Source organism: Petaurus breviceps, unplaced genomic scaffold, assembly GCF_028583685.1.
Source record: "Petaurus breviceps papuanus isolate PSGF00001 unplaced genomic scaffold, PetGlider_PUasm1.0 91133, whole genome shotgun sequence".
In the NCBI taxonomy this organism is placed as follows: Eukaryota; Metazoa; Chordata; class Mammalia; order Diprotodontia; family Petauridae; genus Petaurus; species Petaurus breviceps.
The window spans coordinates 75424045-75447565 of NW_027187419.1; the positions used below are offsets into that span (position 1 = coordinate 75424045).

General features: G+C 37.7%; 1 protein-coding gene across 3 annotated transcripts in view; it reads right to left on the bottom strand.

The window, feature by feature from the left end:
- CACNB4 (calcium voltage-gated channel auxiliary subunit beta 4) overlaps positions 1-23521 on the bottom strand; it is a 354950-nt gene that overhangs the window by 25068 nt on the left and 306361 nt on the right. For all 3 annotated transcript variants that reach the window (XM_069080849.1, XM_069080850.1, XM_069080851.1), the window contains exon 12: positions 20943-21038. In XM_069080849.1, coding sequence (XP_068936950.1) covers positions 20943-21038 — 96 coding nt within the window. The remainder of the gene's footprint in view (positions 1-20942; positions 21039-23521) is intronic.

Genomic DNA, 23521 nt, shown 5'->3' on the forward strand with positions numbered 1-23521 from the left:
ATAGGGGGGCAGCTAGGTGGTGCAGTGAATAGAGCACCAGCCCTGGCATCAGGAGGACCTGAGTTCAAATCCAGCCTCAGACACTTGACACACTTACTAGCCGTGTGACCTTGGGCAAGTCACTTAACCCCAACTGCTCTGCCCTCCCCCCTCCAAAAGAAAAGATAGGAAGAGGGGAAGACTTGGTGCAGGGGAAAGAAGGAATATGGCTAGTTTGGGATCCAATTCCCTAGGTCCAATATGCAGCTGGGGATATTAGGCTGGATGTCAGGAGAGAGGTCAGTACTGGATAAGTTGATTTAAGAATAAAAAATACAGGGATGACAACTGAATCCATGGGAGCTGAGGTGATCATCAAGTTAAATAATACAGAGAGAGAAGAAGGCCCAGGACAGACCCATGGGGAAACAGTTTCAGTTGAATAAAGGATACTCTTTTTGTGGAATCATGAGACATGGTTCATTCAACACTGACAATGTTACTAGATGGAATGTGTCAGTCTCCTCCCTATGATCTCAATTGTTATCACTGTAAATTTTCTGGACCAAAATGCTCCTCCCTGGCCACCTCTGACCTATGTGTACTGTTTCCCTTATTACATGGAATACAAACCTTTTTAGAGCAGAAACTATATATGTTTCTATTTTCTCTCTCAGAGCTGAGAGAAGCTCTTGGCACACAAGAAGTGCTTTCATTCATTTATTTTCTCATTCATTCATTCTATCTTGCCCTGGCTTTGTAATCACAAAAATTATTTGCATGTATAGTTTCTAGGAAGAATATTTAGGGGATGTGACTGTTGTTGCCACTGCATTCATTGTAAAGCACAGACTATACATCACTGTGTCTGGCTGAATAATGTTTGGTACAGGTTGAATTGGGACTTGTTCCAAAACTGCCAAGCTGAGATCTGATGAATTTAGATGGCTCAAAATCTATAGCAGGATTAGAACATGTATTAGATCCTTCCCCCTACTGTGACTAGGAACTAGTACCTGACTCTGGGTTCCTAAATCTGCCAATGTTCTGTGATAACATTTTATAGGGATTGTAGAAGCCTCATTCTACAGTGGACTGGAACAGTCTGAAACCAAAAGCAGCCACCAGATTCTACCTGCTTCAGCACTGAGGTCACTGCCTGGCACCTAGTAGATATCTAATGAATGCTTGATGAACCGAATCTCCTCATATCAAAGGAATATAGACAGCTTTGGAGCACATCTTTCAAGATCACCTGGTCCAACTCCCTCATTTTATGGATGAGGAAACTGAAGCTCACAATAAATGACTTGTCCAAGGTCATATAAGGAGATACAAGTCTGAGATTTGAACCGAGTCTTTTGACAGTAAATCCATTACTCATACAATTGTCCCATGCTTAATCTTTTGAGACACAATAGAGTTAAAGGAATTTTTTACTAGTCTAAATAAGGATGGGCAACTAGGTGACACAGTGGATAAAGTGCTGGGCCTGGAATCATGAAGACTCACCTTCCTGAGTTCAAATCTGGCCTCAGCACTTACTAGCTGTGTGACTCTGGGCAAGTCATTTAACCCAGTTTGCCTCAGTCTTCTCATCTATAAAATGAGCTGGAGAAGGAAATGGCAAACCACTCCAGTATCTTTGCCAAGAAAACCCCAAATGGAAATAAGATATACAGGCAATGGGACATAGAAATTCATCTTGCCCTACAAGAAAGTAAGGGCTAAGGGGGTAAGAGGAGGGATGGGGATAGAATAGAGGGCAGGCTGGGGGAAGGGGTAATCAGTATGCTTCCCATCTTGGGGAGTAGGGGAGAGAGGGGGAGAAAATTTGGAACTCAAAATCTTGTGGAAACAAATGTTGAAAACTAAAAATAAATAAATTCTGAATTGCCAAAAAAAACCCAACACCCAAATGGAGTCATGAAGAGTCAGAAATGACTGAAAAATGACTCAATAACAAGAACAACTAAATAAAGACAGGAAAAAGTAAAATAATGAATATAGAAAAGAAGCTCATTTATCTAAGTGCTTAGGGTCAAGGTTGTCACATATTCACAATAGTCTCAGAGTTCTATATTATCCTTCTTCTACTACATCTCACCACTTTGCTTTCCCTCTTTGTTGACACAGAAAGCCAGCCCTTCTATGTTAAGGGACAGCTGCCCCCCCCCCCTTTTGACCTTTTCGTTATTCTTTTTTGTTTGTTCTTCCTATTTCTCTCTGTCTCTGAAATTGCTCTTCCATTACTCCAGTATACAAAGAAAACATATGCAGCAAACCAATAACTTGGAACTAGGGACCATTAAGATCCAGTTACCATAAACACTCTTGGAAATTCACAGTTTTTTTTCAAACCTCTGAGGTTTTGGAATCTCTATGTCCCACTTATTTTAAGTACACAGGTAAGATTGCATCTGGAATCGCTCAGTTTCCAATTCACAGGCTTTGCCGCATAGTGAGCCTATGTACATTAAATGGGTCAGAAACAATTGCTTCTGAAAGTGTTGGGTATTTCAAGTATAAAAGGTGAAATCACCCAATTTCATTCTTTATTAATGGCACAGGTCAATGGAAAATTTGTAATAAGGGAGCAACATGAACTAGCATACTGGGAACTATCATGAACCTTAGAGAGCTTATATTTAGCCACAACAAATCCAAGTCTCTACTTCAATGGGGGAGGGGTCGAAGGAGAAAGAGTGATGGAGAAAAATCACATACTGTTACAGTTACTGTAATATTCGTTAGAGCATTATGAGACTCTTTACTCTTATATAGAAGACAGTGGGTTCTCATCTTCTGGAGAGCCATTATATAATTTGTTTTACATGGAAAACTATATGTCTTCTAAGAAGGTATGGAGTCAGTTTTTAGTAGCAAAAGCCATATGGTAACTAAGCAAGATTAAGGGATTATTTTTCAGTATACATTGAACTGATCATTTACTTTTTCTCTCTACTCATCTGTACCTATTCCATTTGACTTTGGGCTATTTTTTTCTATTCTAATTTAAACCTCCTGTTAGAGAGAGAGGGGTAAAAGGAAGAAAAAACTACCATACTTGAATGTATCTGGTAGAACCAAATGCCAAATTTTAAAATGAAACTTACAAGCTTATATATTGTATGTAAATTCAGGCTATGTCTCAAACAGAGGTTGGGAATGAGCCCCACCTTCTCTTATATGAGTCAGAGTAGCAATGAGAATAGTCCTCATATTGGGCCAAACAATCCAAGAATCTAGGATTAACTGCAGGTAATTCTATTCCAACACAAGCATTCTTAGCTGGAATTCTTGATTCACCTACCTTTTCCCCATGGCAATATATAGCCTTTGTCCCATCACTGTCTTTGACTGATTGGACTGGAGGTCATTAGACCAGAGTTCTAAGTCCTAACTCTGCCAGTAAAAATGAGCTCTATGATATTAAGCAATCTTTATCATCTCATCTGTAAAATGAGGGAGTTGGATTCCACAGTCTCTGGATTTCCTTCCAGCTCTGACATAGGATCATAGCTTTATACCTCAGAAGTCAGCTAGTCCAACCCCCTAATTTTGGAGATGAAGAACAGGGACTAAGAGGGGTTAAACAACTTCCCCAAGATCACTCAGGTAGTAGGTAGCAGAAGAATGATTCAAATTCAGGTCCTTTGGCTCCAAAGTCACCATGCTTTCTACTCTATCATTCTGGTTCTTTAATAGAGCCTAACCTTCATTTCAAAAAGTTAATTTTTTAAAGTTGCTCCTTTTAAGTGCTAGTAGCAGTTCAATGTCCTATCAACTCAGCTTGTGGGATTTACAGAGGAACATGCAGCTACCAATTAAATTGGTCCCAGCTCTTCCTAAAGGAGCCGAAATGATATCAAGATCAGAAACCATTTGAAAACAATGGGAAATGGTGCTTTGTGCTAAATTAGAGACAATGTGTGGCCCCAAGTTGGCCTTAAATATGTCAGAATTAAGAGGCAGAATTCACACTTATCACTGATGCCAATTAGCATTATTGCAAGTGCCATTCATGTAATCTCAAGTTAACATGATTTAACAATGTGTCCATGTTTTAGAAGATTTTAATTATTAGATAATTTATTCAGTCTCCTAGATCTCCAAAATATCTGAATCACTTTGCCACAAAAATTTGTACCAGGAATCTCTCTAAGTCTTCCTTTTGACACTATCTTTGTGACCTTGGTTAATTCCTTATCCACAAAATGAAGAGGTCAGATCAGATGACCTCTGAGGTCTCTTCCAGACATAAATATATGGCATGATCTATGATAATGATCTTACAAGAATAGCAGGTTTATCACCTGAGGGGAGTCTGCTTTCTAGAAAGATCATAGAGTATCAACCCTACACCATTGATACTGCGCACTATGACACTTCTCTAATTTTCTTGATGTAGGGAAAGATGCTAAACCAGGTGTTTGGATTCCCTGAATTGTGAAAAATCCATATTATACCTAGTTACAATTAATCCAGAAATACAAAATAGTACTGTAGCCACAACTGTTTAGTTACTAGATCTCTAAGTATCAAATGCACTAAAATGTTTAAATCAGTGAGTCAAGGGGCGAAGCCAGGATGGCAATGTAGAAGCAGGAAAACTCCATGAGCTCTCCCCATAACCACCTCAAATACCTTTAAAATATGACTCTAAACAAACTTTAGAGTTACATAAACCACAGAGTGACAGAGAGAAACAAGCCTCCCACAGAAGGCAGCCCGGCAGGCTGGCAGGAAGGGGCCATCACAGCATGCTGGGAGCCAAGCCCAGATCCACATGAGCCCACGGGTTTTAGCCCCAGGGCGGCTTTGACCAGCTGAGGCTGGAGCAGACTTTGGCAGAGTGGCTCACCAGCAGCTATGGTGGTTTTATCAATCCATAATCAGAATTATCAATCCATAAATGCCAAAGACAAAGTGAGAGGTCATTGTGGACTTTGGGAACAGGGGTCTGGGAGTACTGTCCAGACTCTGCCCCGAGAGGGAGAAGCAGCTGAGGGGCCAGAGCCGTGCAGTCGCTGACGTATGGCCACTTCAGAGCTCCCAGCCTGCAGATCGTAGGGGGACTAAGAGATCATTCAGAGGGGTAATCATTCTTGCTTTAACCTGATTAGATCTGGACCCTGTCCTGGATGGAGGTCCTGGGGTGTGTGACCAGGTGCCAGGGCCTGTGGAAGCTTTAGAGAGGGCACCCAACTAATGGCTCTGGCAGCTGTGAAAACCCCAGCAATTTGGGACAAAGCTCTCCTCTCTGGAAGCAGAGTTCTACTGTGGCAAAAAGCTCAAAAGTCAAATAATTGAATGGCAACATGAGCAAGCAAAGGAAGCAAAGCAAGAACAGCAGACAAACCTTAGTTTCCTTTTTTTGGGGACAAAACGATCAAAGCATGGAGCAGGAGGAAGACAACAAAGTCAGAACTCCTACACCAAAAGCTTCCAAGAAAAATATGAACTAGTTATAGTCCATAGAGGAGCTTAAGAAAGATTTTGAAAACCAAATAAGAGAAGTAGAGGAAAAACTGGGAAGAGAAATGAGAATGATGCAAGAAAATCATGAAAATCAAGTAAACAACCTGATTGAGGAAAATAACACCTTAAAAAATAGACTAACTCAAATGGCAAAAGAGGCCCAAAAAACCAATGAGGAGAAGAATTCCTTAAAAAGCTGAATTTTCCAGATGGAAAAAGAATTTCAAAAGCTTACTGAAGAGAATCATTCCTTCAGAATTAGATTGGAGCAAATGGAAGCTAGTGACTTTATGAGAAATCAAAATACTATTAAACAGAGCCAAACAAATGAAAAAAAATAGAAGGCAATGTGAAATATCTCATTGGAAAAACCACTGACCTGGAAAATAGATCCAGGAGAGATAATTTAAAAATTATTGGACTACCTGAAAGCCATGATCAAAAAAAGAACCTAGAAATCATCCTTCAAGAAATTTTCAAAGAAAATTGCCCTGATGTTTTAGAACCAGAGGGAAAAATAGAAGTTGAAAGAATCCACTGATCACCTCTTTAAAAAGATGCCAAAAAGAAAATTCCTGGGAATATTATAGCCAGGTTCCAGAGTTCCCAGATCAAGGAGAAAATATAACAAGCATCCAAGAATAAACAATTTGAATATTGTGGAAACACAATCAGGATAACATAGGATCTGGCAGCTTCTACACTAAGGGATTGAAGGGCTTGCAATGTGATATTCTGGAGGTCAAAGGAGCTGTAATTAAAACCAAGAATCACCTATCCAGCAAAACTGGATCAAGTTTCAGGAGAAAATATGGTCATTCAGTGAAATAGAGGACTTTCAAGCTTTCTTGATGAAAAAACCAGAGTTGAATAGAAAATTTGACATCCAGATACAAGAAGCAAGAGAAGCATGAGAAGGTAAACAGGAAAAAGAAATCATAAGGAACTTATGAAAGTTGAACTATTTATATTCCTACATGGAAAAATGATTATTGTAACTTATGAAACTTTTCTCGGTATGAGGATAGTTGAAGGGAATATTGGGAGGGGGATATTTAGAAGCACACACTTTAGAAAGGGACAGGGTCAAAGTAGAGAATAGAACAAGTGGAGGCAGGATAGGATGGAGGGAAATAATCAGTTTTTCACAATATATCCACCATGAAAATGTTTTGCATAGCTACACATGTACAACCTATATTGAATTGCTTATCTTCCCAGTAAGGGTGGGTGAGGAGGGAGGAAGGGAAAGAATCTGGAATTCAGTTTTAAAATCAAATGTTAAAAAAATTATTATTATTATTAATTACATGCAACTGGGAAATAAGATATATAGGCACTGGGGTATGGAGATCCATTTTGCCCTACTGGAAAGTTGGAGGAGGAATGGGTGAATATATAGGAGAGAGCAGATTGGGGGAAGGGGTATACAACAGGATTGCTGTTTTTGGGTGGTGGGTAGGGAAAAGATGGGAAGAAAATTTGTCACTCAAAATCTTGTGGAAATGAATGATGTAAACTAAAAATAAACATAAAATTTAATTTGAAAAAAGTCAATAAACTTTAAAAACATCAGCTACATGCCAGGAATTTTGCTAAGCACTTGAGGATACAAATATGAAAAAGACAGTCCCTTACTAAAAGGAGTTTACAATATACTTTTCTAATAATTGTGAAAGATATAAAATATGCAAAAATAAAAACCATTTTGGCAAATTGAAGTCATCAAGGGAAAAGTTATGTGTCATCATGGATACATATTTTATGCTTCCATTATCCTTGAATTTTCCACTGAGGTTTCCCCAATGTAGGCTTAAGCTAATCTCAATCACATTAATTATTTCAAAAAGAATTCTTATACTATCAAAAATCAAGAGCAATTATTATCTGTAATGGGAATAGACTAAGCCTTCCTAATTAGATCAAGGGTGAAGCAAGGAAATCTATCATTATTCAATATCATACTAAAAATGTTAGTTGTTGCAATAAGACAAGAAAAAAAGTTGAAGGAATAAGAATAGGCAAGGAGAAAACAAAACTATCACTTTTTGTAGACTATATAATAACATGCCTAGAAAACCCTAGAGAATCAACTAAAAAGCTATTTGATACAATTAACAATTTTAGCAAAGTTACAAGATATAAAATAAACCCACATAAATGATCAGGATTTCTCTGTATTACCAACAAAACTCAACAGGAAGAGAGAGAGAAATTCCATTTTAAACAACTTTGGATAGTATAATATTTTGGAGTCTGTCTGCCAAGACATAGCCAGGAATTATATGAATAATTACAAAACAGCCTTCACACAAATAAAGACAGATTTAAACAGCTGGAGAAATATCAATTGCTCATGGGTAGGCCAAGTCAATATAATAAAAATGACAATATTGCTTAAATGAATTATTTGGCTCTATAACAATAAAACTAACAAAGAATTACTATCTAGAACTAGAAGAGTAGTGAAAAAATTCTCAGGAGGAACAAAGGGTCAAGCATATCAAGGAAATCAAAGGGAAAAAAAGTGAATGAAGGTAGACCAGTAATATCAGGTCTCAAACTATACTGCAAAGCAGCAATCATCAAAACAATCTGGTACTAGGTAAGAAAAAGAGTAGTTGATCAGTGGAATAGATTAGGTACACAATATACAGAAGTAAATGACCACAGTAATTTGTGTTTGATGAACTCAAACATCCCCAGTATTGAGGTAATATCTCACTATTTGACAAAAAGTAATGGGAAAATTGGAAAATAGGCAGAAAGTAGGCAGAGATCAATATCTTACACTGTTTACCAAATTAAGCTTAAAATCAGCACATGATTTAGACATAAAGGGTGATATAATCAAATTGAGGGAACATGGGGAAAATAGCACTCAAAAACTATGGAAAAAGGAAGAATTCATGACCAAACAGATAATCAAGAGGCATAAAATGAATGATTTATATTACATTAAATTAAAAAGGTTTTGCGCTAACAAAACTAATGCAACCAAAAATAAGAAGGAAAACAAGAAACTGGGAATATATTTATAGCAGGTTTCTCTGTTAAAGGTTTTATTTATCAAATAAATAGGTAACTGAGTCAAACTTAAAAAAATAAGAGTCATGATCATTTGATAAATTGTAGAAGGATATGAACATGCAGTTTTCAGGAAGAAAAATCAAAGCTATCAATAGTCATATGAAAAAATGCTCTAAATCACTAATAATTAGAGAAATACAAATTAAAACAACTCTAAGATGTTACCTCTCACTCATCAGACTGACTTAGGGGACAGAAAAGGAAAATGACAAATGCTGGATGGGATGTGCAAAAATAGGTACAATAATGCACTGCTAGTAGAGCTGTGAACTGGTCCAACCATTGATGGCAGGGACTGTTTCTTTTGCCTCTTTTTGTATCCCCAGTGTTTAGCACAGTGGCACAGAGTAGGCACTTACTAAATGTTTATTGATTGACTAATTCTAGAGAATAACTTGGAACTATGCCCAAAGGGTTATAAAACTGTGTATACCCTTTGACTCATTAATGCCATTGTTAGGTCTGTACCCCAAATATATAAAATGACCTATATGTACAAAAATTTTGTGGCAGTTCTTTTTCTGGTGGCAAAGAATTAGAAATTGAGGGGATGCCCTTCAATTAGGGAATACAATTCCAAAGGACTCATGGTGAAAAATGCTATTGCCCTCCAGTAAGAGAATTGATGGACCCTGAGTGTAGGTTAGTGTATATTCTTTTTTTTTTTTTAAAGCAATCGGGGTTAAGTAACTTGTTCAAGGTTACACAGCCAGTTATTTCTGGGTGTGGTGCTGAGTATCTGAGCCCAGATTTGATCCAGGTCATCCCAACACTGGAGCCGGTGCTCTTACTCGCTGTGCGACCTGGCTGCCCTGTTAGTGTATATTCTTTTACTTCATTTATTTCTCTTGCTTTTGCTCCCATGACATAGCTATTGCAGGAATGTTTTGTATGACTTCATACCTATAACAGGTATCATATTTCTTTTTTCTAAATGGGTGGGGAAAAGGAGGAGGGAGAGAATTTTGAACATAAAGTACTTCATAAAACTTTCAAAAAAAGAAAATGTCTTATACAACTAATTTCTACAAATATACATTTTGACCCATGAATTATTTGAAACACCTGTTATGCCTATACATATGTGGTTGAGCTGTATGGATGTGACTGCCCAAATTTCTTTTTTTTTTCCTTTTGGAGGACAATTGGGGTTAAGTAACTTGCCCAAGGTTACATGGCTAGTTTTTTTGTGTGGGTGTTAAGTGTCTGAGGCCAGAACCGAATTCAGGTCCTCCTGACTCTGGGGATAGCACTTTACTCACTGTACCACCTAGCCGCCCCCTTGACTGCCCAAATTTCCAAGGATTAGCCGTATGAAGAGTAGGAACAGTATTTCCAGATTGTAACATGTAGCAAACTTTGAAAATAGTCACGGTGATCTCTGATAAAGTACTCAGTTCTCAAATAGATAGAGAACTGAGTCAAATTTGCAAAAAAATAAAAGTCATACTCCAATTGATAAATGATCAAAGAATATGAACAGGTAGTTTTCAGACAAAGAAATCAAAGTTATCTATAGTCCTATGAAAACAATTTCTCTAAATCACTACTGATCAGAGAAATGCAAATTAAAACAACTCTAAGGTACGCCCTTCACATCTATCAGAGTGGCTAATATGACAGAAAAGTAAAATGATATAAGTAGGAAAACTAGGACATTAATGCACTGCTGGTGGGATTGTGAAATAATCCAACCATTCTGGAGAGCAACTTGGAACTATTCCCAAAGGGCTAGAAAACTGTGCATGCCCTTTGATTCAGCAATACCACTACTAGGCCTATATCCCAAAAACATCCAAAAAAGGGGAAAGAACCTATTTGCTTTTTAAAAGTGTAGATTCAAATGCCAAAACACAAATACAGAATAGAGAAAAGAAACAAAAACATACCATAAACTTAAATATTGGAAATTAAATACAAAGTTACAAAGGGAAAAAAAGCCTGTCATGTGCATAGCAGAACATAAGAGAGGATTCAAGATATGTGACAATAAATTTTCATTTCAAGAAAGCCTGTATGATTAATAGTACTCATGTTGCGAATTGTCCATCTTTGCTTCCTTGTGAGTTTTCTTTTGCTCTCTGCTGTGCACTTTTTACTTTGTCCTTTTTTTCCCCCTCCCTAAACCCCCCCCAAGAACACCACAATAAAGTTTAGATATATTTCTCTATAGCTATAAATATATGCATGCCATCTTCCACCCCCCACAGAAGGCTAAAATAAAGTTCAGATATGTTTCTCCATAGCTATAGATATATACTTACACATATACATATATACATACATATACTTTCCCAAACCTATTCTACTACTGATCTTTGTTTTTATGTATGTGCATATCTCTTGTTTCCTGACCCTCCTGCCTCCTCTACTTTACTTTTACCCACTACCTTGATCTCCTATGACTTGCCTACTCCCCTCCAAGGAACCCTCCTCTAGCCTCCCATTCCCATAAATCTAAACACCCTTCTATATACCCTATTTATCTGTTCCCTATAAAGATACCTCCCTTGTCCTCTCCCCCCTCCCTATGCCCCTACTGTTTTATTTCTTCTGAATTTAGAATTTTATACTCTTTTAAATATATAAGTATTGTTCCCTCTTAAACTCATTCCTAATGAAAGTAGGTTAACAGAACTACCAGTCCTCCTCCTCCCATCTAATTCCTGTGTATCAGTTCTTCCTCTTGTACCTCATTTGTATAAAATAATTACTATTTTTAGCTGTTCCTAAATGGTTTTACTTTTTAAATTCATTTTATACTCAGGTTTACCCAAATCTTTCTTATGAACTACCTAATTATTAATAAGAATTTTAGACATACATTTTACATACTTAAAAGGTAAACAGCCTGTCCTTATAGATCCCTTAAAACCAGTCTTTGTTATGTACCTTATATTTCTATTGATTCTTGTATGTCGAGTCATCTATTAAGTTTAGGGTTTTTTTTTTAAACAAAGTCTTTAAAGTCTGAGAGTTTGTCAGATGTCCATTTTTTTTTCAGTTAAAATAATACTTAACTTTGTAGGGTATGATATTTTTGGTCAGAACCCCAGTTCTTTTGCTCTTTGATATGCTGTGTTCCAAGAACTGTGGTCCTTTAATGTTTCTGCTGCTAAGTCTTGCATAATCCTAATCATGACACCATAATATTTAAATTGTTTTAATTTTGGTGCTTTTAATATTTTTTCCTTGAGTTGAAGATTTTGGAATTTGACTATGATATTCCTATGAGTTTTCCTCATAGGATCTCTTTTGAGTGGTAAGCTATGGATTTTTTCTATTTCTACTTTCCCCTCTTATTCTAATGCTTCAGGACAATTTTCTTTATTTCTTGTATTATTCTTTTTTTGATCATAACTTTCAGTTAGTCCAATTATTTTTATATTTTCTCTTTTTGATCTGCTCTACAAATTTATTGTTTTTCTTATAAGATGTTTCACTTTCTCTTCTATTTTTCATTATTCATATTTTGTTTAACAATTTTTTATCGCTTATAATTTCACTGGCTTCAGTTTGCCAAATTCTAATTTTCAAGATGTCATTTTCTTCCTTAAGATTCTGGATCTCCTTTTCTAGTTGGATGACTTTCCTTTCATACCCTTCTTGTTTTTCTTGGATTGCTCTTATTTTCTTTTTTAGTTTTTCCTCCATTTCTGTCATTTGATTTTATAATTAAATTTTGTTTGTTTTTAGTTTACATCATTCATTTTCACAAGATTTTGAGTTACAAATTTTCTCCCCATCTTTCCCCTACCCAACACACCAAAACAGCAATCCCACTGAATACCCCCTCCCCTAATCTGCTCTCTCCTATATATTCCCCCATTCCCCCTCCAACTTTTCAGTAGGGCAAGATGGATCTCTATGCCCCAATGCCTGTATATCTTATTTCCCAGTTGCAGGTAATAATAATAATGATAATAATAATTATTATTATTATATGTATATATATTTAACATTTGATTTTAAAACTTTGAATTCCAGATTCTTTCCCTTCCTCCGTCATCACCCACCCTTACTGAGCAGATAAGCAATTCAATATATGTTGTACATGTGTAGGTATGCAAAACATTTCCATAGTGGATATACTGAGAATGACTGACTATATTTCCCTCCATCCTATCCTAACCCCAAATTGTTCTATTCTCTACTTTGACCCTATCACTTTTCAAAAGTGTGTGCTTCCAACTTCCCTACCCTCCAACATGCCCTCTGCTCCATCATCCCCCCCTCTCAAAACCTTCCCCCTACTTTCCTATAAGATACCCTATTTAGTGTGTATGTCATTCCCTCCCTAAGCCAAATTGAATGAGAGTAAGGCTTACTTATTCCTTTTTGTCTTCCTGTTCTTCCCCTCCATTGTAACAGTTTTTCCTTGCCTCTTCTATATGAGATAATTTATCCCATTCTATCTCTCCCCATCTCCTCTCATTATATTACTCTCTTACCTCTAAATTACACCTTTTAATTATCATCTCTTCCTATTCAATTGGTCCTGTGCCCTCTGTCTATGTATGCCTGTACACATATATACACACATTTACACATGTATTCATACACACATATACCCTTCTATACAGATATATATATATATGTGTGTGTATATATATATATATATATATATACATTTATATTCCCTTCAACTCTTCTTATATTCTCTGAGAAAAGTTTCATAAGTTACAATTATTGTTTTTCCACGTAGGAATGTAAATAGTTCAACTTTGATAAGTTCCTTATTATTTCTTTTCCCTGTTTACTTTCTCATGCTTCTCTTGCTTTTACAAGAGTATCTGGATGTCAAATTTTCTATTCAACTCTGGTTTTTTCATCATGAATGTTTGAAAGTCCTCTATTTCACTGAATGACCATATTTTCCCCTGAAACATGATACTTAGTTTTGCTGGATAGGTGATTCTTGCTTTTAATCCCAGCTCCTTTGACCTCTGGAATATCATATTACAAGGCCTTTGATAGCTCAGTGTAGAAGCTGCCAGATCCTATGTTATCCTGATTGTGTTTCCATAATATTCAAATCGTTTCTTCCTGGATACTTGTAATATTTTCTCCTTGATCTGGGAACTCTGGAACCTGGCTATAATATTCCTAGGAATTTTCTTTTTGGGATCTTTTTCAAGAGGTGATCAGTGGATTCTTTCAACCTCCATTTTGCCCTCTGGTTCTAAAACATCTGGGCAATTTTCCTTCAGAATTTCTTGAAGGATGATTTCTAGGTTCTTTTTTTGATCATGGCTTTCAGGTAGTGAAATAATTTTAAAATTATCTCTCCTGGATCTATTTTCCAGGTCATTGGTTTTTCCAATGAGATATTTTACATTGCCTTCTACTTTTTTTTTAACATGCTTCAGTCTGTATTTAATCAATACCAGTTCTTTCTCTGGAAGAAAATAATATGTTTCATCATTAGTCCTTTCAGATTGTCTTGGATCACTATATTTCCTTTTTTTAAAAAAATTAATTTGTTTCCTTTTAGTTTACAGGATTCAATTCCATAATTCCTTGAGTTCATTGCCTTCTATTTTTTTTTCATTTGTTTGGCTCTGTTTGATAGTATTTTGATTTCTCATAAAGTCACTAGCTTCCATTTGCTCCAATCTAATTCTGAATAAATGATTCTATTCAGTGAGCTTTTAAGATTCTTTTTCCATCTGTCAAATTTGGCTTTTTAAGGCATTCTTCTCCTCACTGGCTTTCTGAGCCTCTTTTGCCATTTGACTTAGTCTATTTTTTAAGGTGTTATTTTCTTCAGTCAGGTTGTTGCCTCTCTTTTCATGATTTTCTTGCATCATTCTCATTTCTCTTCCCAATTTTTCCTCCACTTCTTTTATTTGGTTTTCAAAATCCTTCTTAAGCCCCTCTATGGCCTGTCACTCACTAGGTCATATTTTTCTTGGAAGCTTTTGGTGTAGGAGTTCTGACTTTGTTGTCTTCCTCCTGTTTCATGCTGTGATTCTTTTTGTCCCCAAAATAGGAGTGTAAAGTTGGATTGCTGTGCTTGCTTTGCTTCCTTTGCTTGCTCATGTTGCCACTCAGTTACATGACTTGAGCTTTTTGCCACAGTAGTACTCTGCTTCCACAGAGGAGAGCTTTGTCCCAAATTGCTGGGGTTTTCTCAGCTGCCTGAGCTATTAGTTGGCTGCCCTCTCTGAAGACTCAACATGCTCTGGCTCACTGGTCACACACCCCAGGACCACCACCCCAGACAGTGATCCAGATTCAAGCATGTTAAAGCAAGAGCAATTACCCCTCAGACTGGTTACTTGGTCCACCTATGATCTGCAGGCCAGGAGCTCTGAAGCAGCCAGGTAGCAGCAGCTGCATGGCTGCCACGCCTCAGCCGCTTCTCCCTCTGGGGGCAGAGGCCGTACCACAATCCTGGACTCCCTTTTCCTAAAGTTCACACTGACCTCTCACTTTGTCCTTAGCATCTATGGATTGATAATTCTGGAAACTGCCACAGCTGCTGGTGATCCACTCTCCCAAAATCTACTCCTGCCACAGCTGGTTGCGGCTACCCTGAGGCTAAAACCTTTGGTTAACGCAGGGCTTGACTCTGCTCCCAGCATGCTGTGATGGCCCCTTCTTGCCTGGCTACCTTCAGTGGAAGGTTAGTTTCTCTCTGTCACTTTGTGGGTATTGTAACTCTAAAGTTTGTTTAGAGTCATTTTTTTACATGTATTGGAGGAGGTAGAAGCGGGAGCTGCATGGAAGTCCTGTTTCTACTCTGCCATCTTGGCTCTGCCTTCCGTCATTTGATTTTTACAGTCTTTTTAAAGATCTTCTACAAATTCTTTTTTTGTCCAGTCGACCATTTGACATTAATCTTTGGGGGTTTCTTTACTTCAATATCCTCCTCTCAAGATGAACTTTGGTCATCTCTATTCCCATAACATATTTCTATGGTTGGATTCTTTCTCCTTTGCATGTGCATTTTTTTTTGTGGTGATAGCATAATTATTTGTAGTCACCTCCAGCCCTGGGCTATGGGAAATGGTGCCTCTTGCCCCAGATCCTCAGTTCTTCCCTCTAGCCTGAAATCAAAGCCAAATCTCCAAGCTCCTGTAAGTGCCCACAGCCAGGGGCTTTCTGGCCCACTGCTTCTGCTCCCTCAGGGCATGTGCTGGTTCCTTCTTCCCTGCTGTTCTTTGAAGTGCAGCTGGGTATTCCTGGTCAGCAGAGGTTCCCTCCATCTTCCTGGGATCAAGTGCCCAACTCTCTCACTATACTAGGGGTAAAAGTTCCAGTTTCTAGGGCTGGGCAGCTTCTCAAACCAACTAACCCCAGGGCTTACCCTAGTTGTTTGAGAGGTTAGCTGCTAGTGGTTAAAACTGAACCGTCCCTGGAGGTGTTTACTCTTCACAGGGACCAAAACTTGTCCTGGTATTTTCCTTGCTGATCTTCTCAAATTGCCCCAGGAGGACCCTAGTTATGCCCCTGTTCTTATTTATCTCCACCCACGCTTTGTTCACCCTAAGATGCTATTTTAACTCTTTTGTGGGGGAAAACCTTGAGAGCTTGGATTTTCTGACCTACTCTGCCATCTTCCCAGAATCCTCTCCTAAGAACCTATTTGTACAAAAATATTTATAGCAATTCTTTTTGTGATGGCTAAGAATTGGAAATCAAAGGGATGCCCATCAATTGGGGAATGGCTGAATAAACTGAAGAATGATGGTAATGGAATATTATTGTGCTTTAAGAAATGACAAGCGGGGCGGCTAGGTGGCACAGTCAGTAGAGTGCTGGCCCTGGAGTCAGGAGGACCTGAGTTCAGTTCCGGCCTCAGACACTTAACACACACAAAAAACCTAGCTGTGTGACCTTGGGCGAGTTACTTAAAACCCAATTGCCCTCCAATAAGCAAAAAAAAAAAAGAAATGACAAGCAGAATGATTTCAGAAAAACCTGGAAAGACTTACACAAACTAATGCAAAGTGAAGTGAGCAGAACCAGAAGAACATTGTCCAATATCGTATGATGATCAATTGTGAATGACTTAGCTATTCTCAGCAGTACAGTGATCCAAGACGATCCCAAATAACCAATGATGAAGCATACTACTTGGCTCCAGAGAAAGAACTAATATTCTTTGAACACAGACCAAAGCACGTTATTTTCACTTTCTTTCATTTTTTCTTTCAATTAAGTCTTCTTGTACAAAATGACTAATATGGAAATGTTTTACATAATTGCACATATATAACCTATGTCTGATTGCTTACTGTCTCAGGGAGCAGGGAGGAATTGAATTTGGAACTCAAAACTTAAAAATATTGAAAATTGGAAAAAATATAACAGTTAACTGAAATTTTAAAAAATAGGCCATAATTAATTAGGTTGACTAAACCTTTTGGTTTATAGCCATTAAATAAAGCTTATGATGAAGATATTTTATAACTATGACTATTACCCAAGGCTCAATTCTCTCTTCCACCTCTGTGTCTTCACAAAAGGCCATCAAAACTGAAATTCATTACCTCTGCGAATCTTTGGCTTTGCTTTTAAAAATTCCTACCTCCCTTCAAGGTTCATCTCATACACCACCTGCAACCAAAAGCTTTTCTTGATCTCATTTGTTAGTGTTATCTTTTCCCCCACATTATAATGGTGTTTACTTAGCTGATTACATCTTGTATTTCCCCCAGTACTATGTAAGCTACTTGAGAGCAAGGTAGGTGCAATCCACTAGCACTATAAGTTAGGAAAGAGTTGCCAACCTACATCAGTGGAGGGAATTTTCAAACTGGGAGTTCTTGACATAAAATAGGTTGTGAACAACAACAACAGCCCAACAATATTGGGAGTGGAAGGAACCACAAAATTAATCTAGTTCAACTTGTAACTTGAACAAACATCCTCTCTACAATGCACTCCACAAATGCCATACTGGTTGTTCAGCAAAGGGCAAACTTTTGACCCCTAGAGTAGCCCATTTTACTTTTAGATGTTTTTAATTCATAGAAAATACTTTCATACATTAAGCCTAAATGTGCCTCTGTCAGCTATGGTTGCTAGAAGCCTAGAAAACAAGTAGAATATCTCTTCTACATGGTAGCCCTTCAACTACTTACAGACAGTGATGATGGCTCCTAACCCAAGTTCATATTTCAGTTCCTTCAATCCATTCTCATACAGTGCCAAGTTAAAGCTTCTTCTAAACCATGGTTAGTTTATTCTGTTGATAAACTGGAGAACAGGTTGATCTACTCTCCAGATTATCAATCTCCTTCCCTACAGGTGTCACCTAGAAATGAACAAAATTTCCCACTTGTTTTGAACAGAGCAGATTGAAGTAACTATCACCTCCCCAGCTCAGCATACTATGCTTCTTAATGCAGCCTATACCCACTTAACATCATCTTCTTAAGATTCACTCCAATGTCCCTGAATAAGAATTATTAACCTGGTATCCATAAACTTTTTTTAAAAAGTATTTTGATAACTGTATCACAATATCATTAATTTTTCTTGAAGTTCCACGTATGTCGTTTTATGCATTTAAAAACATGTTTCTGAGAAAGGGTTTGTTTGTAGGCTTCATGGAACTGCCAAAGGGGTCCAATGACCCTAAAGGTTAAGAAGACCTGGTCTCATTTTGTATCTTGGTATCAAGCAAAATCAAGATGATCACTTGCTGGGCATGCTGAAGAGAGATTCTCATTCAGGTATTGTGAGGATTAAATGGCTCTTTTCTTACAAATCTGAAATATTTTGACCATTTTTGACACCATAACCTGATGTTATTAGCTAGCCTTTTGAAATTTGTGTTATCTGCAAATTTATAAGTATGAAACCTATGCCTTCATCCAAAGCATTAAAAAAATAGAGCACAGTAAAGACGACATGGTACAATGGATAAAAAGCCTGGGAAGTTAGGAAGAAATAGATTCAGGTACTGCTTTGGACATGTACTGGCTGTTTTACCCTGGGCAAGTCATTTAATCTGTCAGTGACCCTGAGGCAACTCTTTAAGATTCTAAGTTATAGATCAGTTGATGATCTGCATTAGTAGAAGGAGTTTCATAATAAAGGAGCTCCTTACATCAAAGAAATCACAACTCCATGGGGAAAAAAAGATTAAAAAATAATCTCATAAGGCAAAGCACAGATGCCTGAGGCACTCTGCTAGAGACTTTTCAAGTCAGGACATCAATCAACAAACTCTTAAACTATCTAACTGTACTATTGTTTAACCTAAATCTATCCATAATCCTCCTAAGAAAAACCATGAAGGGCTTTATCAAATGTTCTGCCAATATGGGTATGGTTTACCTACAATATGGCCCTGATCTACCAGTCTAGCAACCCTGTCCAACAAGGAAATGTGATGAGCCTGGCACAACCTGTTCTTGATAAATCCATGTTGGCTCTTTACTTCCTTTCCCAGATGTTTACTAATCATCCCTTAAACAAGAAATTCTAGAATTTCTGACACTTGGTTTTATTAAGTTTCACTTAGGGATTTCCTGAATATTACCTATTTTACACAGAAAACTTGGCACCCCTACAAGATTAAAAGCATCTTGAAGCCAAGACCCATTTCAGGAGGAGACAGTGGCAGAGGGCATCTGAGTGATAGGAAACAAAGCAAAAAAGAGAAGAGGGAGCTCATAGCAAATGGTTCCAATTTTTTTCTGTAAAATATGAGGCAAGGTTCTCAGATGAGAAGATGGGGGAGGAGAAGCCATGGAAGGTTTGCAGAAGGATGAAAAGGTCTGGAGAAGGGGATGGTAAGTTGATAAGGGAGAAATAGTACAACTGCCCAGCAGCAGTGACAGGTCCAATTAAGATTGTGCAACATAAATTTGTAGTGAACCCACTCAGAAGGGCTGCATGATTTTCTCATAGCACACATGTAGGAGCAAAGGCAAGGAATGGTGAAAGTGATCCAAGGCAGAGGCTTGGCTGAGTGTAATTGGCAATATAATAAAGGAGCTAGGGATTCAACAGAGGAGGACAGTATAGAGCTGAATTGGTTCACCAAGGTGTAAGGATGAGGAGAAAAGGAGAGAGTGGCTACTGCAAGGGAGATGGTCTGGGAGAGAATTGAACAGTTAAGAGACTGGAGGTCACAATGTAAATAAAGAGTAGGGTTTTGTAAGGGAAGGCAGAGAGGGAAGTGAAAAGTCAATAGATAAGAGGATTTCAGAATTCTCGGGCAATGATGCATTTGTATGCGACTCTCTTCGTGTGTGGCCAAGGTGAGGTGGAAGAGTAGCTCACAGGAGGTCAGTAGTTTGAGGAACTGAGTGGGTGTTTGAGGGAGAGTCAGTAAATAAACAAATAAATGAATGAATGAATGACTAAATAAATAAATAAAGGCACACACATATGTGTATGTAATGTGTGTATATATGTATATGTGTATATATATATGTACATATATATAAATGTACATATAGGAGTCACCTAGCATAAGGGCAGGAGTTGGGGAGGAAAGACCATTAAAGCTGGGCCAAGTGGGGAACTGTTCAGCATCTGCCACATAATAAGCTTTGTCTGGGGGACTAACAGCTGGCACAAAAGTGTCACAATGAAAAGTTGATTAAAAATGGTTCTCATGCCACTTATCTGCATCAGGTATTTTCTGAACTCTTGGGTGTAGATGACAATGGCAAAGATTGGGGAAAGGAAGAGAAGGGAGTATTGTGTAGGATTACCAAGGACAATGAGGTATGTGTTACTGTGAAAGCTGCATAGCCATCCAAGGGTATATATATAGAAGGTTTATCATTCTCTTTTGCAGCTTGAAGGAATCGAGGTACAAAGAAACTGGCAAACATGTAGGTGGGAAGCACTGGTTTGCCAGGGCTGAGAATACATGGCAGAGGGCCAAGCTAGACCTTCCTGACTTGCTCAGTCCTTTTTGCTGGCAAACTTGTAACCATGTGGCTCTGGCCCCAGAGGGCTCTGATTCGATGTCACTGATATCCACAGGGCTCCCCTCTGCTCTACTGCACTCTGGCTTCCTACCTCTGTCGTCTTTAATGCCTGCCAACATTTCTTGGCAGGAGAGTTGAAAGAAAGTCAGCTGGGTTTTGCTTTTTCTTACAAGTATTTCCATTCTGCAATCAAGTGATTTCCTTAAAAGTTAACAAAAGTACTCAAGGTAGGGAAATCAAGAGGGGATATCACATGACTCCAAGCCCTCTGGGTGCCATACTTAATTTACCACAGACACAGATGCCTGAATGTAACTGAGATGACAAATAGACCAACCAGTAAGTGACCAGCCTGTGTCTGTGCCTATCATGGCTACCACCGGGACAATAGATTTTTCAAAAACCAGTTTAGTCCACAGAAAAACATCCCAAATGTGGAACAGCATGAAATGCACCAGTCAGGAATAATTAAGAAAAAACTGTACTTACTGGGGGGCATTGTGCAAGTTTATCAGCTGCCACCAATTGGACATTTAAGTGTTTACTCTGGGACTTTCCTCTAGACTTAATCAGCCGTTGCAAAACCTGGTAGAAAAACACATAAATCTTAGAGTTATTATGGAGGAGTTTGTCAAAGATAAAAACAGAGTCAGGTCTTGTTACTTCAATTACAAATATGACAGAAAATGGAATAACACATGAGAAATGAGGAACAATATTTTCTCCTTTGAGAGACTTCTAGTTCATATTGCATTTGATTTTTAATCTGTTCTGAAGCCCATATTCACTATTGACATTCCTTCATTTTAGAAGGTGCTTTGCAAGGGTGAAAGAACAGTTGGGAAAGGAACATACACTCTTCACAAAATGCCCTTTAGGTTGTTCCAGTTGTGTGACATTTTTGATGGCTATCTTTATGCCAGGCAACTTCTCAAGGGGTTTAGTGTTTGTTTGTCTTATCAATGATAATTACTGAAACATTCCAGTGGATCTCTATGTTATGACTGTAAATTTAGGCAAGCCAAATAGATTCTGACCAGGTAATATGAATCATGCAAGGTGATGACATCCCCTAAGAGGGATTAAGTGGTGTGAGAACTAGAGAAAGGTCCCAGTCAGGCCTCAGTGAAATGGTGTTAGAAATCCAGCATCCTATGTGCTTGGCTCAACTCATTCCAATAGTGCTGCTTATTTGTTTGTAGTCAGTCATAGAAAAATTTTTTTGAGAAATCTTGGATGGGATTCCACTTTTTCTAGCTGGGAAGGGAAATTGAACTGGATAAAGGACAAGAGTATAGGTGTCTCTAGCATGTGAACCCTGGGTTAAATGTAGTCTATCTGAATTTTTAGAAAGAAAATTATTTATCTGATTAGGAGTCACAGACAAATGACTAAGTTTATCTAGCCTAACCACTTGCCTGACATTACCACTGTTTTGTCAGCTGATTGCCACTAGGTACCATGCTAGTAGGCTTGAAGCAAAGGGTAATGGTGGGGGGAAACCCAAATCATATAGCCCCCACACATATGGATTTTAGACTATATGGTTCACTACTGAAAAATCTTGGATCTCTTTGGCTGAGGAATCCTTTTGCTTTTTGTTTTTAAATAGTAAATGTTATCCCTGATTCCTTTGTGTCTCATTAGAGTTTTACAATTCTCCGGCAGCTAAGCAAAGTAATACATTTTTTTCCTTGAGTTAAAATATTTGCATTTTTTATGTTACACATGTGGAAAACCTATACTTCTATCATTACAATATGAACTATAGGTAAGAACATGGAAAATGTAGATGCAAATATTAGAATCAGAATTTTCTTTTCTATCTATTCAAACTCATGTCTCATTAATAGAATGAAAACTAAGAAGTGTGGGAATATATTTACTAGCTTTCAGCCTGGTGCTCATTGACATACGGATGAAACCACTAGGCTTTGGAGGTGATATTAGAGAAAGAGAATGTGTATAGATATATGCTAGGTCTTCTGAGCCATGGATCTGAGGATTTTAAATAAGAGACAGGATGCTATTTGACATAAAAAGTCTGTTGTGTACAAGATGTTGTAATGTGGGAAAAATTTAGATTAGGAAGAAACTTTTAGAAATTTGCAAATGTTATCTATGGAGATTTATCCAATGAGAAATCAAATGAGAGACTAAGAGACGGAATGAAAAAAAAGGTACACATATGCCATATGGGATTGATACATATTGATATTTTTTCCTTTTTCAATCAAGTGAAATTTCTTTCAATATAGGAGAGTGTTACAATAACATATGATTTAGCATTCCTTTTAATAACTAAAGCAGATTTTCTCTTCCTTAGTGTATTATATTTGTTTTTAAAAGACATGCCTTCTTATGTTTGTTTCCTTTTACACTGAAGATAGTGCCTTAAGTATGCCAATGTGACCCCTAAATTATAGTTTGCATGCTATAATGATAACGGGAATCTGAAGATCTTCCCTGCCCCATAATAAGCCTAAGGGAATTTGAAGACCTTCCCTGCTTTGAAAATATACTCTGCCCCCTAATAGGCTGAATGCAATCATATGGAGACTATGGTGGGAGGAGTTTCCTGAAGGGTGAAGCAAAGCCCATAGGAAGCTGCGAGTCAGAGCAAGGTAGAAGTTGGGAGGAGAGGACACTGGTGCTACACATGCTGAGATGGACATTTAAATGTGTACATATAATTGGGCAGAGCTTCTATAAGGTAATGGCTTCAAAATTCAGTTTTGCTAGGTTCACCTGAGCACAATAAAATCCCAAATGTAATTAGAGGGTTTAACAACATTCAATGTTGGTCATTTCCTAACTTGGGTGAGTACAATTTAAACTGCCAAATTGGAACACACCAGGCAATCAATAAATCCCTAATGGAATAGTTATCTCTCAAATAGCTCCTTCCAGAAGTTTAATGATCTATACCTCTAAGTTTCACACAAGAACACAAAACAATGTCTCATTTTTTTACAGTAGCATCTTTTTGTTAAAGGAGAAAAAATATCAATCCAAAAGATATAAATTTTTTACTCTAAAATTCTCCTAGCTTCTGCTAACATTCCAGT